The sequence below is a fragment of the Salmo salar genome, chromosome 11, assembly GCF_965601325.2.
Source record: "Salmo salar chromosome 11, fSalSal1, whole genome shotgun sequence".
NCBI lineage: Eukaryota > Metazoa > Chordata > Actinopteri > Salmoniformes > Salmonidae > Salmo > Salmo salar.
This window is the reverse complement of record NC_138301.1, coordinates 9,155,321-9,176,460: the sequence shown is the minus strand read 5'-3', so window position 1 is coordinate 9,176,460 and position 21,140 is coordinate 9,155,321. Positions and strand designations below refer to the sequence as shown.

At 41.9% G+C, this 21,140-nt stretch overlaps 1 protein-coding gene across 2 annotated transcripts in view; it reads left to right on the top strand.

The window, feature by feature from the left end:
- LOC106561923 (putative palmitoyltransferase ZDHHC13) overlaps nt 1–21,140 on the top strand; it is a 40,233-nt gene that overhangs the window by 15,577 nt on the left and 3,516 nt on the right. For both annotated transcript variants that reach the window (XM_082957707.1, XM_082957708.1), the window contains exons 3-12: nt 14,704–14,826; nt 15,240–15,317; nt 16,095–16,239; nt 16,398–16,462; nt 16,637–16,799; nt 17,095–17,220; nt 17,529–17,662; nt 18,311–18,413; nt 20,754–20,876; nt 21,074–21,136. In XM_082957707.1, coding sequence (XP_082813833.1) covers nt 14,704–14,826; nt 15,240–15,317; nt 16,095–16,239; nt 16,398–16,462; nt 16,637–16,799; nt 17,095–17,220; nt 17,529–17,662; nt 18,311–18,413; nt 20,754–20,876; nt 21,074–21,136 — 1,123 coding nt within the window. The remainder of the gene's footprint in view (nt 1–14,703; nt 14,827–15,239; nt 15,318–16,094; nt 16,240–16,397; nt 16,463–16,636; nt 16,800–17,094; nt 17,221–17,528; nt 17,663–18,310; nt 18,414–20,753; nt 20,877–21,073; nt 21,137–21,140) is intronic.

Genomic DNA, 21,140 nt, shown 5'->3' with positions numbered 1-21,140 from the left:
TCTCAGCTGTAATCGCTGCTAAAGGGGTTTCTACAAAGTATTGAGTCAGGGTTGAATAAAAACATGTTTGCACTTTGTCATTGTGGGGTATTGTGTGTAGATGGGTAAAAGGAAAAAATCAAATTTGAATTCAGGCGAAGTCAAGGGGTATGAATACTTTCTGAAGGCACTGTGTGTTTCATGTCTCCGTTAGCTCACAAAAGCCATCATTGATAAAATGCAATAATTGACTAATATTTGACATTCTAATAATTCTCATCTGCTAATGTATCACAATGGTCCATGCCATGGTGAAACTTGCACTCTGAAATAATTGGATGGTGAAACTTCCCAGACAACCAAAAAAGCAACCCGACGCAATACAGGCATTCTTGAAAGTCAGCACAATACTTGTCCTGCCAAGAAACATTATTTTTATAGTTGGAAAAATGGATTTAGCAGCAGTAGGCATTTATAATTAAATGTGGAGTGGAACTTTATACAGTGCATTTCGGGAAGTATTCAGACCCCTTGACTTTTTCCACAATTTGTTACATTACAGCCTTATTCTAAAATGGATAAAATTATTTTTTCCCCCTCATCAAGCTACACACAATACCCCATAATGACAAAGCAAAAACTGGTTTCTAGAAATGTTATTTTTATATAAATTGTTTTAATAAATTAGCTATCACATTAACATAAGTATTCAGACCCTTTACTCTGTATTTTGTTGAAGCACCTTTTGGCAGCAATTACAGCCTTGAGTCTCCCAGTCCCTGCCACTCAAAAACATCCCCACAGCATGATGCTGCCACCACCATACTTCACCGTTGGGATGGTGCCATGTTTCCTCCAGATGTGACGCTTGGCATTCAGGCCAAAAAGTTCAATCTTGGTTTCATCAGACCAGAGAATCTTGTTTCTCATGGTCTGAGAGTCTTTTAGGTGCCTCTTGGCAAACTCCAAGGGGGCTGTCATGTGCATTTTACTGAGGAGTGGATTCCGTCTGGCTACTCTACCATAAAGGCCTGATTGGTGGAGTGCTGCAGAGATTGTTGTCCTTCTGGAAGTTTCTCCCATTTCCACAGTGGAACTCTAGAGCTCTGTCAGAGTGACCATCGGGTTCTTGGTCACCTCCCTGACCAAGGCCCTTCTCCCCCGATTGCTCAGGTTTGGCCGGGCATCCAGCTCTACGAAGAGTCTTGGTGGTTCCAACCTTCCATTTTAAGAATGATGGAGGACACTTTCTTCTTGGGGACCTTCAATGCTGCAGAAATGTTTTGGTACCCTTCCCCAGATCTGTGCCTCAACACAATCCTGTCTCGGAGCTCTACGGACAATTCCTTCGACCTCATGGCTTGGTTTTTGCTCTGTGGGACCTTTGTGTGTCTGTCTGTCTGTCTCTGTGCCTTTTCCAAATCATGTCCAATCAATTGAATTTACCCCAGGTGGACTCCAATGAAGTTGTAGAAACATCTCAAGGATGATCAATGGAAACAGGATGCACCTGAGCTCAATTTCGAGTCTCATAGCGAAGGGTCTGAATACTTATGTAAATAAGGTTTATTTTACATTTGCTAAACTTTCTGAACCTGTTTTTGCTTAGTCATTATGGGGTATTGTGTTAGATTGCTGAGGATTTCTATTTAATCCATTTTGGAATAAGGCTGTAACATAACAAAATGCGGAAAAAGTAATGGTCTGAATACCTTCCAAATGCATTGTGTAGTCTGCCTTTTCCATTACACATGTCGCGATGATTTTCTTTGCTACATTGCTTTTGTCGAATAAACCTGTGTCAATGGAAACCTGCCTATTTAAATAGAATTTACCAGACCACTGAAATTTAGCTGGTACACTATTGACTTTTTTTTTTTTTTATTGACATTTTAACTTCTAATTACTACCACAATTACGGTCCACCCACCGTTGAATGTCAACTTTAAATGGTCATGTCTATTTTTTTTTCTATATTTCAATAGCTTTCCTATGGAAGATGGACAGTATAATTTAAAACAGATATTCCCATTTCAAGTCAACATTCTCTGATGTCGACCTCCAAGAATCGTGACACCACTTGAAATTTCAATTTTATCAGCTAAAACATGACACCCATCCTGTATTAAAGCGCATGATGTCTCAACTGATTGCGGGCACAACACAAAAACATCAAATGATGTAAAATACGGCCTAAGCTTAAACATATGCGAATATGAAAAATATCTGAGATCACACATTTTTGGATACTGCAACTGACATTTTAAGGTACATTTTAATTTAAGAAATTGTAAAATAGTTTGACAACCTTGTTTTGTAAGCTTTTAAATTATATAAATCTCAACCTTTTCATTTTTTTCCAGTTATGAATACATGGATGTCTCATGGTATGGTGGGGCATACAAAATCGGTCAACTTTGAGTACCAGTATCTCTTGAAAGTTTTGGCATTCACGTCCAAAAAGTCACTTGTACAATGGGCAAATATGTATGGAAGGTTTCATTCAAATCAGAAGGGGTGCTGTCAAAAAGTGAATGAATTCAAATGGATTTACCCTTTCTGAATGTGGTTGCTTTATTACTAAACCTAGCATTGTAGCACAGGTAGTGATGTGCAGTTCACTAACGAGTTATTTTAACTACTCTTTTTACTGACTCGAGTCATGATTCATTTTTTGGAGTGACTTGTTCATTTTAGTCGGTCTTTTTACCTGCTAGTGCTGGCCACAATGAGTCCTACAGCAGGATTAATACACCCTCAGCGGCTCCAGAGACTTGCTCCGACCACCAACTGTCTGTCATATCTATGCGTGATGAAAAATAGATCATGATCATAGAGAAGAAAAATACATGTTAGGGAAGAGTAGCGGCCAGTGCCATTTAAGATGAGTGATGACGATTTTCATATTTTTTTTTTTTATCAGCATGGCCTTATTTATGTTGGACTGTCATTCATATTCCATTCACCCAGCTCAATGTAACATCAATAAGCTTAGGTTACTACATGATACTCAAATTTTCCCTATACCCATCATGAGGTTGCTACAACTTAGCCTATGAGTGAATGAATGTTTACAACGTAGGTGCACAGGTCAAGAGAAATTTGAGTAATCAAGGTGACAGACAGTGACACATTCAATCCCACCTTGCACACTCTTGCCTGCATCTAGCTGATCTAGGGTTTAATCATTAGACCAACAGTTGCAAACGAGAGTTTCTATTGGACAGATTTAAGTATGTTTATCCCCGTTCCGTTTGCTTCCGTTTTAAGAAACATTTTTCGGCAGAATAGGCACACCTCTGATACACGCAAACACAGTACACTTTCATAGCAGCCACATACAAACAACATGATCCCTTTGATTGTTGTATAATTCCTTCTCGCATCTACACGCTCTCCTCCTCTCACCTTTCCCTTCACTTGTGAACTGCAGTGCACAACACATCAGCTGTCTGTGACCAGGCGAAAAAACCTTTCCAAGCCAAACCTTCATATCATAATTGCTACACACAGCCTACGTCGTTGTCACCATATTAGCTAACGTCATAATCAATATAGCTACTAGAACTAACGTGTTAGTAAACCCGCTACAATCATGCAGTACAGTAGTGTGCAGTTTAGCAGTTACACCGGCCGGCCCCGGTGTAAATACATTTAATAAAACCAAAAGCTGTTCCAGTGTTGGATAGCCGTTGCCAGCTAGCTAACATGGCATCCCTTTCTGTTTGAGTAGGCTAAACTAGCTAGCTGCATTCGCTAGCTAAGTAAATGACAGTGAGGAGAAAAAAATACTATGAAATATTGTTTGCTCTCTCCCCATGGTACTACCCTACAGAGTGCTGTTGAGGCTACTGTAGCCCTTCATTGCAAAAGTGTGTTTTAATCAATTATTTGCTGACGTGAATATATTTATAGTTTCATCTAAAAAAAAAAAAGAAATGTAAGAAATTCACTGAAGATGGTCCTCCTCTGAGGAGCCGCCACTGGTTTAGAACTGATAATTGATTGCATGGTGCAAGAATGACTGCAATTAATTGAATGTTATGATGGACACAGCTTTGTAGAACCAAAATATGCACAGCCTCTGCTCAACTAACTCGAGAATGAATAATTTATGGGGCTGCAGTTTGCGAACAACTGTGTTTATCAACTTGCCTGGCTACCCAGGCTTTGATCCAATCATAATGTTAGCCACTTTCCCTCTGGGGAATCCCTGTCGAAACCAGAAGCAGTTTGATTGCAATCTTAAGTGACGGTCCAATTTACTAACATTGCTCCCTCGGCCCTCGATTTAGCTCTTTGATCAAATATGTGACTGACCGGCTCAAATTGGTCTTATGTAGAAAAATTTGAAATAGTTTTTTTACATTGGATAAAAGTAGAGACTCGGCTACAAAATGGTATCATACACTGCATTTTTTAGGAACAATGGTGAAGTAATTCTGATTTGAAAGTTATCTTGTAAACTCACTTTTGAGAAAAGGTCCTTTGAATGTTTTCGTACCTACTGGAGAGCTCTCCTTTGTCTTCAGCATTGTTCACACCCTCTTAAGCCAGCCCCCTCATCTCTTTAAGGACTCACATGTGAGGTCATGTGCTAAACAGTGAGTAGTGTAGTAAAGATTAAGACTAAAAGTAGTAGTAGTAGCCTACAATAAGGGGAAAATTCCAGGTAAACAAAGTGTCCAGATAAAAATATTAGATGACGCTTACCCAGACACACTTGTCTAAATGAATGGGTCATGTGAAATAAATGCTATAACCCCCAGCCACATCCAGTGGTGGAAAAAGTCCTAAATTGTCAAATTCCTTATATTAAACCAGACAGCACAATTGTCTTTTTTTTGTTGGATGGATAGCCAGGGGCACACTCCAACACTCAGACATAATTTACAAATGAAGCATTTGTGTTTAGTGAGTCCAACAGATCAGATGCAGTAGGGATGACCAGGGATGTTCTCTTGATGTGTGTGAATTGGACAATTTTCTTGTCAAAATGTAATGAGTACTTTTTGGTGTCAGGGAAAATGTATGGAGTAGAAAGTACATTACTTTCTTTCGGAATGTAGTGAAGTAAATTTGCCCAAAATATAAATAGTCAAGTACAGATACCCCACACAAATACTTTCAAGTACTACTTAAGTACTTTACACCACTGCCCAAATGCCTTCACACCAGTGCATTAGCATACTTAGTATTTGTCAAGAGAATTTTCAATCCCAATGATGATAACAATCACTATAGCTTTGACCAATTCCCCCTACGTTGTAAAGCTAGGGTTAATAAGAATTAGGCAAAGACTCAGATTCTGCAAAGGTTCGTTGTAGTTTATTCATGAGAGCTCTAAAGTCAACCAAAATTTGAACAGTCTTTATAACCCCCTCTACGCACACACACACACACACAGGTTTATCACTTTTCTACCAGCCTTGGCAGTTTCTCGCCGTTCCTTTCCTCCCCAGATAAGAGGGACCTTGGAAGGAGCCTCTTTCCTGTTGTCCTTTGTTCTCACACCACTACACAGCAACACAATGATTTCAGGCAACTAACACATATTATGGAATTATGACTACTAACACATTTCATACAATTATATGATTTCAGGGTGGAATCCTTTAGTCATTACTTTAAACATATAAATTCCCTTATCAGTATTCCATACATTAAGTGTGTAACAGTATACAATGTGATATGAGTTGAAACCTCAGTGAGGTGCACATGTACGATACATAAACGGATACATGCGCCATATATTCGTGGTGGACACTTGATACGGTCACATGATATTGTTGCAGTATGTCACAAAATCATGTTACGACCACATCAATATTCATTAATATTTTAAGACTTGCTGAGTGAATGGGTCTCTACAGAAGGTGTAAACGGTACCGCCAAATGGTAACTTGCATAGTAGCAATATCAGAAATGGTAGCAATATAAATAAAATAATATACAGTATGTACAAGAACAATATCAGTGATAGAGGTAGTTATATGCATACAATCAGGCGTAAAGTGGCTGAGCAGCAGGATAAAAAACAGTAGCAGCAATGTGTGTGTGTGTGTGTGTGTGTGTGTGTGTGTGTGTGGTGTGTGTGTGTGTTAGGAGAGAGTCATTTGAATAGAGGCACTGCAAATGGTGCTGATGACTGGTCCGTCCGAACCACACATGAACAGGTGAATTTATATTCGGAGAGCCTGTTTCTGTCCTGTCCTTGACTTTGGTTCAGGGCATGTGATGTCTATAGCCTCTTCGTTGCAAAACTCCCTGATCTTCTCAAAAAGATTGGTTTGTCTAGCTGTGTCCAGTCCAGGTGGTACGTGTACAGGCAGACCATCTATGGGCTGAAGGATGTCAGCGTTGCGCAGCAGCTGAAACCTGGTCCCGACTGTCCGAACACTCCTTGGCGACAACAACACCAGGCCCCAGAGCCGTGACGCTGTAAAACAGGGAATAAAATAAAAAATCTGAAGACATTAGAACCCTGCACAACATCAATTCACCTCCCAAGTTTAGATAAGAAGAATAACCTCATACAATGCAATGAAAATGGTGCATGTAGTTGATGACTGCGCTGCTGCCTTTGCTTGCTTGGGCCAGCTCTCTTTTTGATGGGAAGCATTAGACCATTGTCCTTGTATGACTGGTGGAGGAGAGCTAGTCGTGTTCTACTGATGCTGAAAGACAAATTCCAGATACAAATATTTTAGCATTTATTATACAATAGATGTGAATTTACATTCTGAGAACATCACAACACACAGTTCGTACACCTAATGTTAGCTAGCTAGCCAGCCAGCCATCTAACGTCAGCGAGCTTTAACTAGCCGTACAAAGCCATTTTTGTCATAACTAGCTAAAGTTAACCAAATGGGGTCAATGTTAGCAAGCCAGCCATCGAACTCCAGATGTCTAGCTAACAGCAAGCTTTAACTTGTAATGAAATCAACTTTCTGACAAAATTAGAAATGTATAATATCAGAAACTGTAGCTGGATTCTTACCTCTATACATGGATGAGAGCTTCACAGCAGACTGCAGCCCCCTTTTTTAAAAATTAAGACGTCCTGTATTGTTTCCGTTTAGTTTGCACAGCTTGTTTGACCCGTTATGTTCCACTGGTTTCAAAACTCGATCAACTTCTTCCGTGAAAACAACACTGTTGATCGCCGTTTCTTCCCCGTCACTGTCATCAGAAGACTACCATGTCTTCTTCAATTAAAATGTTTTTACCTATATCAGGAATTTCCTCATCGTCTGGTTCATTTTCAGAGTCAGCATGGCACGATTGTCCTCCAGAAAGTGGTCATCACAACTTTTTCCCACTGACCTTTATCGATAGCACCTGATAAATTCAGGGCAGCAATGTTATTGAGCAGTAGCAACATATTTGCAGTTCTCCATGGCTAACGTTATATCTGTAGAAAGGATTATCTACGCATAACGTGCATCACATTTTATAGACACAAGATGCTACACCAAAAATCAATCTGAAACTCCTCTCTCAGCATGTCCAGCCCACTCATTTTCTCATGGTTAGCGGGAAGGTTCCTAACTTTTTCTTTGGCTAAACCAAGTAGGCTCGTAATTTTAACAACTTTTATTTGTATTTACAGATGCCTTAAAAGTTTGGTATTAAGGCACATAAAAGTTCACATGTTCTAAAAGGCATTTCTGCCAAAAAAATGCATTTAAAAAAATTCAAATGTACGTTCAAATACCTCTCCTGTGAAGTCGTGACTTGCGACATACGCCTAGTTTCCTGAATTGGGTCACATATGTGACCAATAAAATGTAATTTAATCACTTGCGGGGTTGATATGACCCACAATTCAATGCAAATTGTAGTCGCGTGTCAAACTCAAGTGTCATTTTATCAACACTGCTTCATATTCGGCATGTGAGACAAACTTACAACGCTAGCTTGCTTGCTTGCTTGCTGCAGCTAACAAACAAATATACATAGATGACATTGATTTTAGCATTGAGCGTCATTCGTTTGCCAACGTGGCTCAGACTCCTAGTGAGGAGCCTATAAAACATAGATAGATAGCTAGCTTCATAAACATATTTTTTGGGAATTCATAAATGTATTGGAATACATTACCAAACTATAAATCTAGCTAGCCAGCTATGGGTAACTATAGCTAGCTACCTGAGTGCTTGCTAGGTACAGCAATGGCTTTCGTTTTTAAAAAGTTGTTTTTATAGGCTCAACTTTAGGATTTTCATCAAGGACATTGGAGAGGCAATCATCACTCTCCCTCGCTTGGGCAAGGGACATTTTAACCTGCAGAACCCCGAGCCAACAGCCAATGGCATCACACTGCGCGTAATATAAAACCAACTAAAATACCACAATTCAATTTTCTCAAACAATCAACTATTTTACACCATTTTAAAGACAAAACTCTCGTTAATCTAACCACATTGTCCGATTTCAAAAAGGCTTTACAGCGAAAGCAAAACATTAGATTATGTCAGGAGAGTACCCTGCCAAAAATAATCACACACCCATTTTTCAAGCTAGCATATAATGTCACAAAAACCAAAACCACAGCTAAATGCAGCACTAACCTTTGATGATCTTCATCAGATGACACTCCTAGGACATTATGTTATACAATACATGCATGTTTTGTTCAATCAAGTTCATATTTATATCAAAAACCAGCTTTTTACATTAGCATGTGACGTTCAGAACTAGCAAACATACCGAAAACTTCCGGTGAATTTACTAAATTACTCACGATAAACGTTCACAAAAAGCATAACAATTATTTTAAGAATTATAGATACAGAACTCCTTTATGCAATCGCGGTGTCAGATTTTAAAATAGCTTTTCGGCAAAAGCACATTTTGCAATATTCTCAGTAGATAGCTCGCCATCACGGGCTAGCTAATTTGACACCCACCAAGTTTGGCACTCACCAAACTCAGATTTACTATAAGAAAAATTGGATTACCTTTGCTGTTCTTCGTCAGAATGCACTCCCAGGACTTCTACTTCATCCACAAATGTTGTTTTGGTTCAAAATAATCCATAGTTATGTTCAAATATCCTCAGTTTTGTTCTTGCGTTCAAGACACTATCCGAACGGTGACGCGCGGACGCGTATCGTGACAAAGAAATTCAAAATATTCCATTACCGTACTTTGAAGCATGTCAAACGCTGTTTAAAATCAATTTTTATGCGATTTTTCTCGTAAAATAGCGATAATATTCCGACCGGGAGACGTCTTTTTCGTTCAAAGACTGAAAATGTAAAATGGCCTCTTCACGTGCATGCGCGCACCCGTCTCATTGTTCTCAGATCGACCACTATCCAAATGCGCTACTGTTTTTCAGCCAGGGGCTCCAAAGGCATCATTCAACATTTTGCTGCCTTCTGAGAGCCTATGGGAGCCTTAAAGTGTCACGTTACAGCAGAGATCCTCTGTTTTCGATAAAGGGAGTATAGAAGGCCAAGAAATGGTCAGAGAGGGCACTTCAGAATCTTCTCAGATTTTGGCCTGCCATATGAGTTCTGTTACACTCACAGACACCATTCAAACAGTTTTAGAAACTTTAGGGTGTTTTCTGTCCAAATCAAACAATTATATGCATATTCTAGTTTCTGGGCAGTAGTAATAACCAGATTAAATCGGGTATGTTTTTTTATCCGGATGTGAAAATACTGCCCCCTACCCTAGAGAGGTTAAATCGGGTACGTGTTTTTTATCCGGCCGTGAAAATACTGCCCCCTATCCCACTCAGATATGACGATGTAAAAAAAAAATTGAACCTTTATTTAACTAGGCAAGTCTGTTAAGAACAAATTCTTATTTACAATGACGGCCTACCAAAAGGCCTCCTGTGGGGACGAGCTGGGATTATTTTATTTATATATATATATATATATATATATCTATATTAGGACAAAACACACACCAAGACGAGACAACACTACATAAAGAGACCTAAGACGACAACATAGCAAGGCAGCAACACATGACAACACAACATGGTAGCAGCACAAAACATGGTACAAACATTATTGGGCACAGACAAAGGGCAAGAAAGTAGAGGCAACAATACATCACACAAAGCAGCCACAACTGCCAGTAAGAGTGTCCATCATTGAGTCTTTGAATGAAGAGAATGAGAGAAAACGGTCCAGTTTGAGTGTTTGTTTGCAGCTCGTTCCAGTCGCTAGCTGCAGCGAACTGAAAAGACTAGCAACCCAGGGATGTGTGTGCTTTGGGGACCTTTTAACAGAATGTGACTGGCAGAATGGGTGTTGTATGTGGAGGATGAGGGCTGCAGTAAATGTCTCAGTTAAGGGGGAGTGAGGCCTAAGAGGGTTTTATAAATAAGCATCAACCAGTGGGTCTTGTGACAGGTATACAGAGATGACCAGTTTACAGAGGAGTATAGAGTGCAGTGATGTGTCCTATAAGGAGCATTTGTTGCTAATATGATGGCCGAAAGGTAAAGAACATCTTGCCGTTCGAGAGCACCCTTACCTACCGATCTATAAATTACGTCTCCGTAATCTAGCATTGGTAGGATGGTCACCTGAATCAGTTTGAAAGGGGAGTGATTAGGATAAATGAAAGCAAGTCTAGATTGTGCTGAGAGAAGGACAGTGTACCGTCTAGCCATACTCCCAAGTACTTGTATGAGGTCAATGACCTCAAGCTCTAAACCCTCAGAGATAGTAATCACACCTGTGGGGAGAGGGGCATTCGTCTTCCAAACCACATTACCTTTGTTTTGGAGGTGTTAAGGGCAGAGAAAGCTTGTTGGAGACTAAAAGCTTTGTTGTAGAGCACTTACCACAATATCCGGGGAGGTAGTTGAGGGTTCAAGGGCTGAGGGTTTAGGGCCGAGGCCTTTCTACTTTGCACTTGGACCGCAGCCCCAGACTCCTTGCTCCGGCCAAACGCTACGCCATGCCCACGGACGTTAGTTTGTTTTCCACAATGAGAAGTATGTGACGAACAACAGCAGCGGAAGAATTTAGCGTGAAATCGCACGGAAAAGACACTGTCAACAGAGTAAATTTTGGCGCGAGAGTAGAGCATCAATTCACATACACTGCGTAGCGTTTGCCAACTTAATTGTCATGAGAATCCATAATAAACAGTTGTATTTATGTTTGCTATGTAGCCCTTTTGAATTATTGTTGTGTGTTCCTTTGGACTCACCTTATATGTCTTATGGGAGCCACTGTACCTGCCTCCTGTTATGTTGGCTGATGAATGTGAGGAGAGTTGTAGCTAATACACCCTATCAGGTTACAAAGAATTTAGCTAGTCTCATTCTTTCTACATAACAGTATTCTCCCTTGAACGGAGTTCCTCGAGTTTCCCGGCTGTATGCCTGTGCTCGAAAATCAACAAAGGTAGGTGTAAAGTTGTTTTCAAATATGTATTATTGGCAACTAAACTTTTCAACGCTAAATAGACACTTAACTATACATGTCATAATTCCAGACATGACAATGCACGAACAGTCTCTTTTTTTTGTGCAATTTATGTGCTCACTTTACCAGCTCGTGTAGACGCGAGAAAAATAAACGTGCTTTTTCATTTGAAGCGTATGACGCCGTTGACGCTCGCTGCCTGTCTGTTTTCTGTCATTCACTACCGGGCATTGGTTCATGCGTATAAAAAAAATTACTGGTTTTGTTTGATTTGGGCTGGAGTCGTCAGTCTACTTAACACCCTCATGGCTGTCAAGTAATGCATTCCGTGAAGAGTCGTTCACAATCTAGTCCGTTTGCGCCCACAACTAGATCTCGTTTGAAATGTATCAAGAAATAATTGTATAACTAACAAACGTTGTTTTAAGGCACGTTTATAAGTCTGTCACAAATGACCGCTCTAATAATTTCGCTATGGTGAACAAGAGAGACTCTTTCGCGTTTTCAGTTCATCGGTAGAGGGTCCTGCGTGCTCTGGGTATTCCTGACTCAAATTTAACAAAATGAGTCAAGATCCGACATCTCCTTCGCATAGAGTTGATCAGTCTGTTGATTGTGGCCTGTGGAATGTTGTCCCACTCTTCAATGGCTGCGATGTTGCTGTGTATTGGCGCGAACTGGTACACGCTGTCATACACGTCAATCCAGAGCATCCCAAACATGCTCAATGGGTGACATGTCTGAGTATCCAGGCCATGGAAGAACTGGGACATTTTCCGCTTCCAGGAATTATGTACAGATCCTTGCGACATGGGGTTGTGCATTATCATGCTGAAACAACATGAGGTGAATGGCAAGACAATGGGCCTTAGGATCTCGTCACAGTATCTTTGTGCATTCAAATTGCCATCGATAAAATGTTGTCCATAGCTTATACCAAATTCTCTAAAATGTTGTTGGAGGCAGTTTATGGTAGAGAAATTAACATTCAATTCTCTGGCAACAGCTCTGGTGGACATTGCTGCAGTCAGCATGCCAATTGCATTCTCCCTCAACTTTGTGTTTGACAAAACTGCACATTTTAGTGGCAGTCATGTAATGGTCATGCTGTTTTAATCGGCTTCTTGATATGCTACACCTGTCAGGTGACTGGATTATCTAGGCAAAGGAGAAATGCTCTCTAACGGGGATGTAAACACAGTTGTGCCTAAAGTTATTTGTGCAGAAATGTTTCATACGCAATCTTTATTTCTGCGCCTGAAACATGGGACCAACACTTTACATGTTACGTTTTTTATGTTTTTGTTTAGTGTCGTTTTTATTGTGAAGACAGATGGTGTTTTTATCAAAAGCAATCACTTTTGCATATCAACACAGAATCCTAGTGCTTAACCTACATCACTTTTGTTTTAAGCCGACTTTGCCATCGAACAGGGCACCCGGCTCATGGCAGGTAGCCCAGTTCCAAAACGAATGCAATCACTTTTCACTCAGTGCGAACTATGCCTGCCCGGGCAGGCTTAATCGAATCCCCTTGATACCAACAAATGATGGTGTGTTTCTCATATCAAAATTGAATGACCTGAGCACAGAATGCAACCCTATGCGTCCTACAAATAGAATATCAAACCGAGTTCAGAGCGTGATGTCATTCAGAATGAGTTCTCCATCATATATCACGTGTGACAGCTGTGTGCAGTCAGCTTCATCCCTAACCACACCGGCTACTCAGCTGCTTCTCTCCGTCCGTTGTTTCTGCGCATCTCCATCAGTTTTAAAATGGGTTTTTTTTTTAGCCAAGCTGGGGTGTGCAGAGTGATGAGGTTTCTGTTAACATTTGTTTAATTATTGGAGCGGTTGTGCGAAGTGGATACTTATCTTTTTCATTTTGCCTGTAAGAACAAACAGGCCAGTCTGTTTTACATAACTTAAAACGGTGATTTAAAAAAAAATGTTCTTCTCGTAGCCCAAACCACTCAAACGTGATGCTCTATATTACCGGAGCTACTGTACCATCTTCCCTTTCTACGCGTATTGGCTCACGTTTTATATCATTTTACAAACCATGTTGCGGGCGGTTGTAAACTGCTAGCGAGTAACGAGTTTCTGGTTTGATAACAAACGACCTTAAAACGTTACATTTTACATTTACATTTTTTTTTTACATTTTAGTCATTTAGCAGACGCTCTTATCCAGAGCGACTTACAGTAGTGAATGCATACATTTCATACAATTTCATACATTTCTTTTTTTTTTTTTTGTGCTGGCCCCCATGGGAATCGAACCCACAACCCTGGCGTTGCAAACACCATGCTCTACCAACTGAGCTACAGGGAAGGCTATTCCTGTCCAGGTAGCTAACAACATGGTACCTTGGCTATGCACAGGAAAAAGGGATAGATGTATGCCTCATCAATCTAATTCTAAGCTTAAAAAAAAATAATTCTGGTGTTCCTTAAATTCTGTTTGGTGCCTAACTTCGGGGGGATGAAGAGTATTGGTTTCATATTGGCATAGTGTGTCTTCATCTTACTGCCACAATGAAAATTCAGATCATTATGCATTTATATTCCTTACTGCATTTTCTTGCAGTTTACACAGATTTTTCTGTGGCAAAAATATTTGGCACCTTTTTGGGCCCTCATCAATTCGCATCCCTGAGCTTTGCTAATGCCTATTCCTTACTCTTTCTGCTGTAGCAAGTAAACAGATAGCTCAGGTCAAGACTACACACACCCACCCACCCTAATGTCATATAGGAAGAGGAGTTAAACAGACATTTTGTTTACATCTTAGTCATTTAGCAGATGCTCGTAACCAGAGGGACTTACAGTAAGTAGTGAGTGCATACATTTTCATACTGGTCCCCCATAACCCTGGCGTTGCAAGCGCCATGCTCTACCAACTGAGCCACACAGGACCACATGTTCTATTTTGTTACTTTGAAAATCCTGCATCCCTCTGGCAACTTCTCTCTCAAACTCAACATCTCTGTTCTCCAACCAGACCATGTAAATGTAATTGTAGTCATGCATGATAATAACCAGCGTACCTTTTCTGACCAAATGCAGAAAAGCCATGGCATCAGTTTATGAGCAGGACTAAATACTGACCCCTTCGTGTCAGTACATAGACATGACAATGTTGTAGCTTACTGTCAAGTTGGAAAAATGGTAACCTTGTTTATTGTACCAGGTTCTCCTTTTGATTCATGTTAATATTCCAGTACACCATCCAGAGATGGATAGAAAGATGTATTCTTTGTGCGAGGGGATCGATTTTTCAATATCTTCTCCCCCCGTGCTTTGATTCTAGGTTTGGTATCCTGGACCGATGTAAGGAACTGGTGGAGGCTGGTTACGATGTGAGGCAGCCTGACAAGGAGAATGTCTCCCTCTTACACTGGGCAGCCATCAACAACCACGCAGAGGTGGTCAAGTAAGGGCTCTACATCAAACAGAAGCTGTGCTGCACAACCAGACACGTATCTCAAGGCCATCAGACTGTTAAATAGCCATCACTAGCACAGAGAGGCTGCTGCCTACATACATACACAGACTTGGAATCATTGGTCACGTTAATAAATGGAACACTAGTCACTTTAATAATGTTTACATATCTTGCATTACTCATCTAATATGTATATACTGTATTCTATCTGCTGTATGTGACCAATACTATTTTATTTTATTTGGTTAGGACTGTAGTTTTAGATTTTGAATGTTGACTTTTTTCTTGCAAACAACAATCCTACGCCATTCCCAAAGAGGAGCCCATGCTAAGCGGAATATTCCTGTGCAAAGACATTGGTAGGTGTATTTTTAAACTGTCCTTTCAATACTCTTTCATAGGTATTATATATCCAAAGAGGCCGTCATAGACCAACTAGGTGGTGACCTGAACTCCACACCCCTGCATTGGGCCATAAGGTAATTGCTTTGTTGGTAGGCAAGGTCACCCCTCTCTCCCTCTCTATCCACCCTTACAGTTTCGGTCAAATATATAGGCACCCTTACACGATTTACTATTTCTTCTCCGATATGTTTAAATAGAAAACTTGCGACGTTCGCAAGTGTATTTGTTTGATTTACAACTGCATACGACCAAGAAAATAAACTGAAATTATGATTTTTCACTTCACAGTCAAAAGTGGCCTGGACTAAATTATTCAAATGAATTTGGTTGGAGGCAAGTTTTCTCATTTACTGTGTAATAGAGCCAAACAGGGAAATTGTTCCAATTGTTTTTCCACCATTCATTTTACCCATAGGGGATTTTAGAAGCTCTAGGCTGTAGGCTTACCCTAGCGTGACGTTTTGAAAACCACGTTAGTAGCTAATTAGCATTTCATTTTTGGGGGGTAAATACAGGCGAATATATCGATAAGTCACTTCGTCCTAGAGAGATTTGCACGGTTTTCAAAACGTCACGCCAGGGTAAGCCTACACGAAACACGGCCCTTATTTTAAGTGTTTCTAAAATCCCCTATGGGAAAAATGAATGGTGGACTGCAAGGTTTTATGGGTATTGTGACTCGTACTGTGGTGCCCTATTTATCTCATCGTGGTAAGTTGCAGGTGCTTACATGGTTAAAATAGTCATGTAACCACTTTTGAAAAGAAAAAAAAAACAGATTCAACTCCATTTGAAAAAGTAAGGGTGCCAATATTTGGTTTGGTGACTTATGTATGGTTGTCTGTGGACAGGCAAGGCCACCTCGCCATGGTGATCCAGCTGCTGCGGTACGGAGCTGACCCATCTGTGGCCGACGGGGAGGGCTACCGCAGCCTGCATCTGGCAATCCTCTTCCAACACATGCCCATAGCAGCCTACCTCATGGCCAAGGGACAAGTGAGACTCTTTCTCTCTTGCTCTCTCTCTTTCTCTCTCAGCCACACACTCTCCTTCTCTCTTTTATTCTTGTGCTTTCTCATCCTTACTTTCTCCTTTATTCACCCTCTTCAGTCTAACAGGGCCCTTTTTTTCATTTTTTTTTTCTGCTGTTGTAGGAAGTTGACCTTCCTGACTCAAATGGGCAGACACCCCTGATGTTGGCAGCACAGAAAATCATTGGGTACGTTTCCCTGCAACCCAATGATTATTTGTTTCTTTTCCATGTATGCTTACAATAACATATGTCCTCAATAACTGGCCTATTAGGCTGTTTTGGTAATGTACTACTGAGAAAGGTCATGGTTAGTGTTAGGGTGGGGAGATCTGAAGTCAATAAACCAATTATTTCATGCAGGCCTGAGCCCACTAACTTCCTGATGAAGTGCAATGCGTCGGTGAGTGCGGTGGACAAAGTGAACAGGAACTCTCCACTGCACTGTGCCGTGCTGGCGGGAAATGTAGACGCCGCCCACATCCTGCTGGAGGCCGGGGCTAGCGTGGATGCCGAGAACGCCAATGTGAGATTCTCTCTCTCTCACTCACTCACACACACACACACACACACACACACTAATTAATCATATCATAAATGTGAGCTCCTGGGGGGGGATTAGGAAAGCATAGACTAAATCAATGCTTGCATCATACTTGGGATGTTACTAACATATAAGTCTCTGAGATGCATGTGTTGGCGTATTAGAAAGATGAACATGTGCATATTTATTTGCTATAGTGAATATAATGGACTATAGTGTGTGAGGTTAACTAAGGATTGTGAGTGTGATGCTGTGACCGTGTTGTTTGTCTCCTCAGGGTCACAGTCCCATTGACCTGGCCCACCAGGTGCACAGCCCCCTGCTCGTCCACATGCTCAACCACGTCAAGCAGGAGAGGATACGCTCCAAATCCCGCTGCCTGCGCCTAGTTAACCGGTACAGGGTATGGACACCGCACACACACTTTTCCTCTGCCTACGTTACTTCAACACACACAGGGTGTGGGGCACTACACTTTCGTATACTCAACAAATGCCTATGAGAGATGTTGACCCATATTTCCAATATCGTGTGTGTGTGCGCGTGTGTGAGCGACAGCATGAGGGAGAACAATAATTAACCTTGGCTTAAAACAGATGCCAACGCTGCAGTTTTTCCTCACATTGTGGTTGAAATGAATATTTTGTATTTCTCTTCAATAAAGATTATTTTAAGTGATTTATTTCTCTCTCTACTCTTGTCTCTCTTTAGGTGTGTGTTCAGTTTATGTTCTGCGTTGCTGTGCTGGGCAGTGTGGGAGCGATAGCCGACTTGAGCTCAGAATCCTGGCTGCTGAAAGGGGTTCTGCTGGCCTGTGTGATGGCTGTGGTCAACCTGGCTCAGCGGTGAGCATGCACATTGTCTGCTTGGTCAATCCAGTAGACAAGACCACACAGCATCACAGTGGTTAGGGTTGATCAACTGTTATGAGTGTTCTTCAACTCCTAGTTAACTGAGATGCATTGAGCGATCCGCAGTGCACCCCATGTCTAGAGTATTACTAGGGACCTTCGCAAGATGGCGAGCACATACCGACTCTAGTAGCCTGCTTTTATTCATACTGTCCGTGCTTGGTTCTGTCAAATCTCCCTGGGCAGTTGTTTGCTGACATGACTGCTCATTAAGTAGAAGATGTACTCTCTAGGAGCACTTATGGGGCAACTCCTTTTCATGCAAGACTGATATTTAAAAAAAAAAATACATTTTAAACGTAACCTTTTTATCAAACTAGGCAAGTCAGTTAAGAACAAATTCTTATTTGGCCTACCCCGGCCAAACCCTAACCCGGACGACACTGTGCAAATTGTGCGCCGCCCTATGGGACTCCCAATCACGGCCGGATGTGATACAGCCTGGATTCGAACCAGGGACTGTAGTGACACCTCTTGCACTGAGATGGAGTGCCTTAGACTGCTGTGCCACTCGGGCAAACAGTTGAAACAATATTATAACGTGTACAATAATAAGTGTGGTGTGTGTGCGTACACTTACAGGCAGTTGGCGAGCCCGGCCCTGCAGTCGCTGGTTCCTGCTACAACTCTTATGGCATCAGTCTTCTGGATGCTGGTCACCTGGTGCCTGTGCTTCCTGCCTGATATCCTTTAACACAGGGCCTCTGTCACTCACACTCCAACCCAGCGCAGCACTCTACATTCTGTACTTACCCAGCATGTAACACTGTACTGAATCAACGCTAAAAAGCTCCCCTGTCATTGACTGTCCTAGTCCGTCTCAATCTCGTCTAGTTCAGTCCAGACCATTCTAGTCCAGCCTAACCAAGTCCATCTCTTTTTTTAAAATATATATATACTGCTCAAAAAAATAAAGGGAACACTTAAACAACACATCCTAGATCTGAATGAAAGAAATAATCTTATTAAATACTTTTTTCTTTACATAGTTGAATGTGCTGACAACAAAATCACACAAAAATAATCAATGGAAATCCAATTTATCAACCCATGGAGGTCTGGATTTGGAGTCACACTCAAAATTAAAGTGGAAAACCACACTACAGGCTGATCCAACTTTGATATAATGTCCTTAAAACAAGTCAAAATGAGGCTCAGTAGTGTGTGTGGCCTCCACGTGCCTGTATGACCTCCCTACAATGCCTGGGCATGCTCCTGATGAGGTGGCGGATGGTCTCCTGAGGGATCTCCTCCCAGACCTGGACTAAAGCATCCGCCAACTCCTAGACAGTCTGTGGTGCAACGTGGCGTTGGTGGATGGAGCGAGACATGATGTCCCAGATGTGCTCAATTGGATTCAGGTCTGGGGAAGGGGCAGGCCAGTCCATAGCATCAATGCCTTCCTCTTGCAGGAACTGCTGACACACTCCAGCCACATGAGGTCTAGCATTGTCTTGCATTAGGAGGAACCCAGGGCCAACCGCACCAGCATATGGTCTCACAAGGGGTCTGAGGATCTCATCTCGGTACCTAATGGCAGTCAGGCTACGTCTGGCGAGCACATGGAGGGCTGTGCAGCCCCCCAAAGAAATGCCACCCCACACCATGACTGACCCACCGCCAAACCGGTCATGCTGGAGGATGTTGCAGGCAGCAGAACGTTCTCCATGGCGTCTCCAGACTCTGTCACGTGCTCAGTGTGAACCTGCTTTCATCTGTGAAGAGCACAGGGCGCCAGTGGCGAATTTGCCAATCTTGGTGTTCTCTGACAAATGCCAAACGTCCTGCACGGTGTTGGGCTGTAAGCACAACCCCCACCTGTGGACGTCGGGCCCTCATACCACTCTCATGGTGTCTGTTTCTGACCGTTTGAGCAGACACATGCACATTTGTGGCCTGCTGGAGGTCATTTTGCAGGGCTCTGGCAGTGCTCCTCCTGCTCCTCCTTGCACAAAGGCGGAGGTAGCGGTCCTGCTGCTGGGTTGTTGCCCTCCTACGGCCTCCTCCACGTCTCCTGATGTACTGGCCTGTCTCCTGGTAGCACCTCCATGCTCTGGACACTACGCTGACAGACACAGCAAACCTTCTTGCCACAGCTCGCATTGATGTGCCATCCTGGATGAGCTGCACTACCTGAGCCACTTGTGTGGGTTGTAGACTCCGTCTCATGCTACCACTAGAGTGAAAGCACTGCCAGCATTCAAAAGTGACCAAAACATCAGCCAGGAAGCATAGGAACTGAGAAGTGGTCTGTGGTCACCACCTGCTGAACCACTCCTTTATTGGGGGTGTCTTGCTTATTGCCTATAATTTCTACCTGTTGTCTATTCCATTTGCACAACAGCATGTGAAATGTATTGTCAATCAGTGTTGCTTCCTAAGTGGACAGTTTGATTTCACAGAAGTGTGATTGACTTGGAGTTACATTGTGTTGTTTAAGTGTTCCCTTAATTTTTTTGAGCTATATATATGTATGTATGTATGTATGTATGTATGTGTGTGTGTGTGTGTGTGTGTTGTATGTATGTGTGTGTGTGTGTGTGTGTGTGTGTGTGTGTGTGTGTGTGTGTGTATATGTATATATAATATTTATATGTATATGTATATATGTATATGCGTGTGTGTATGTATATATGTGTTTGTGTATATGTGTAGGTAGGTAGATAGCACGAAAGTATAGGGTTTGGGTGGTATTTTCTACCCATGATGCTATGTGCTTGAGAGGCTGCAGCACTACAGCTGCACCGCGCTCTTGTACCAAGTCTATCTCAGTCCAGTATCATGGTTTAGGTGTTAAAGTAGTTAATGTTTCATACCCATAAAATTCTCATCTGGACCTCAAGTCAGTTTCTTTTCTTTCTTTTTTTTTTTTTTCATTCTTCCCCTCCAATCAGGGACCTATTTAGTCCTGGGACACAAGGTGGGTGCAATTGAATTATCAGGTAGAACATGACTTCCAGGGTAGGATTGGAATACACCTCTTGTATCTGGTGCAATGTTATGTCCTTAACCCGTCTCCCTACATGGTCCCAGTGCCACGGTACAGGTGTTGTTCACTTTCAACGCCACGGCTCTGCTCTACTACTACCTCCGCTCCTGTAGGACTGACCCCGGCATCGTCAAGGCAACTGAGGAAGAGAAAAAGCTAGTAAGGAGCAGGGCATCTGGAGAGGCGTTGTTCCATCACTGTTGTTTTGTTTTTAAAAGACTGCTAGAAAAACATTATGGACAGGTCAACGTTTACCCTGGTCTGGCTGGAGAGGTAGTTGGCATGAGACATGGCTGCCAATCTACTTCAATGACATGGATGTGATGGATCTTGTTGGTCTTCTGTGTCGCCTACAGAATGTGGTGTTGCTGGCAGAGGCGGGCTGCTTGGACCCCAGGATCTTCTGCACTTCCTGTATGGTAA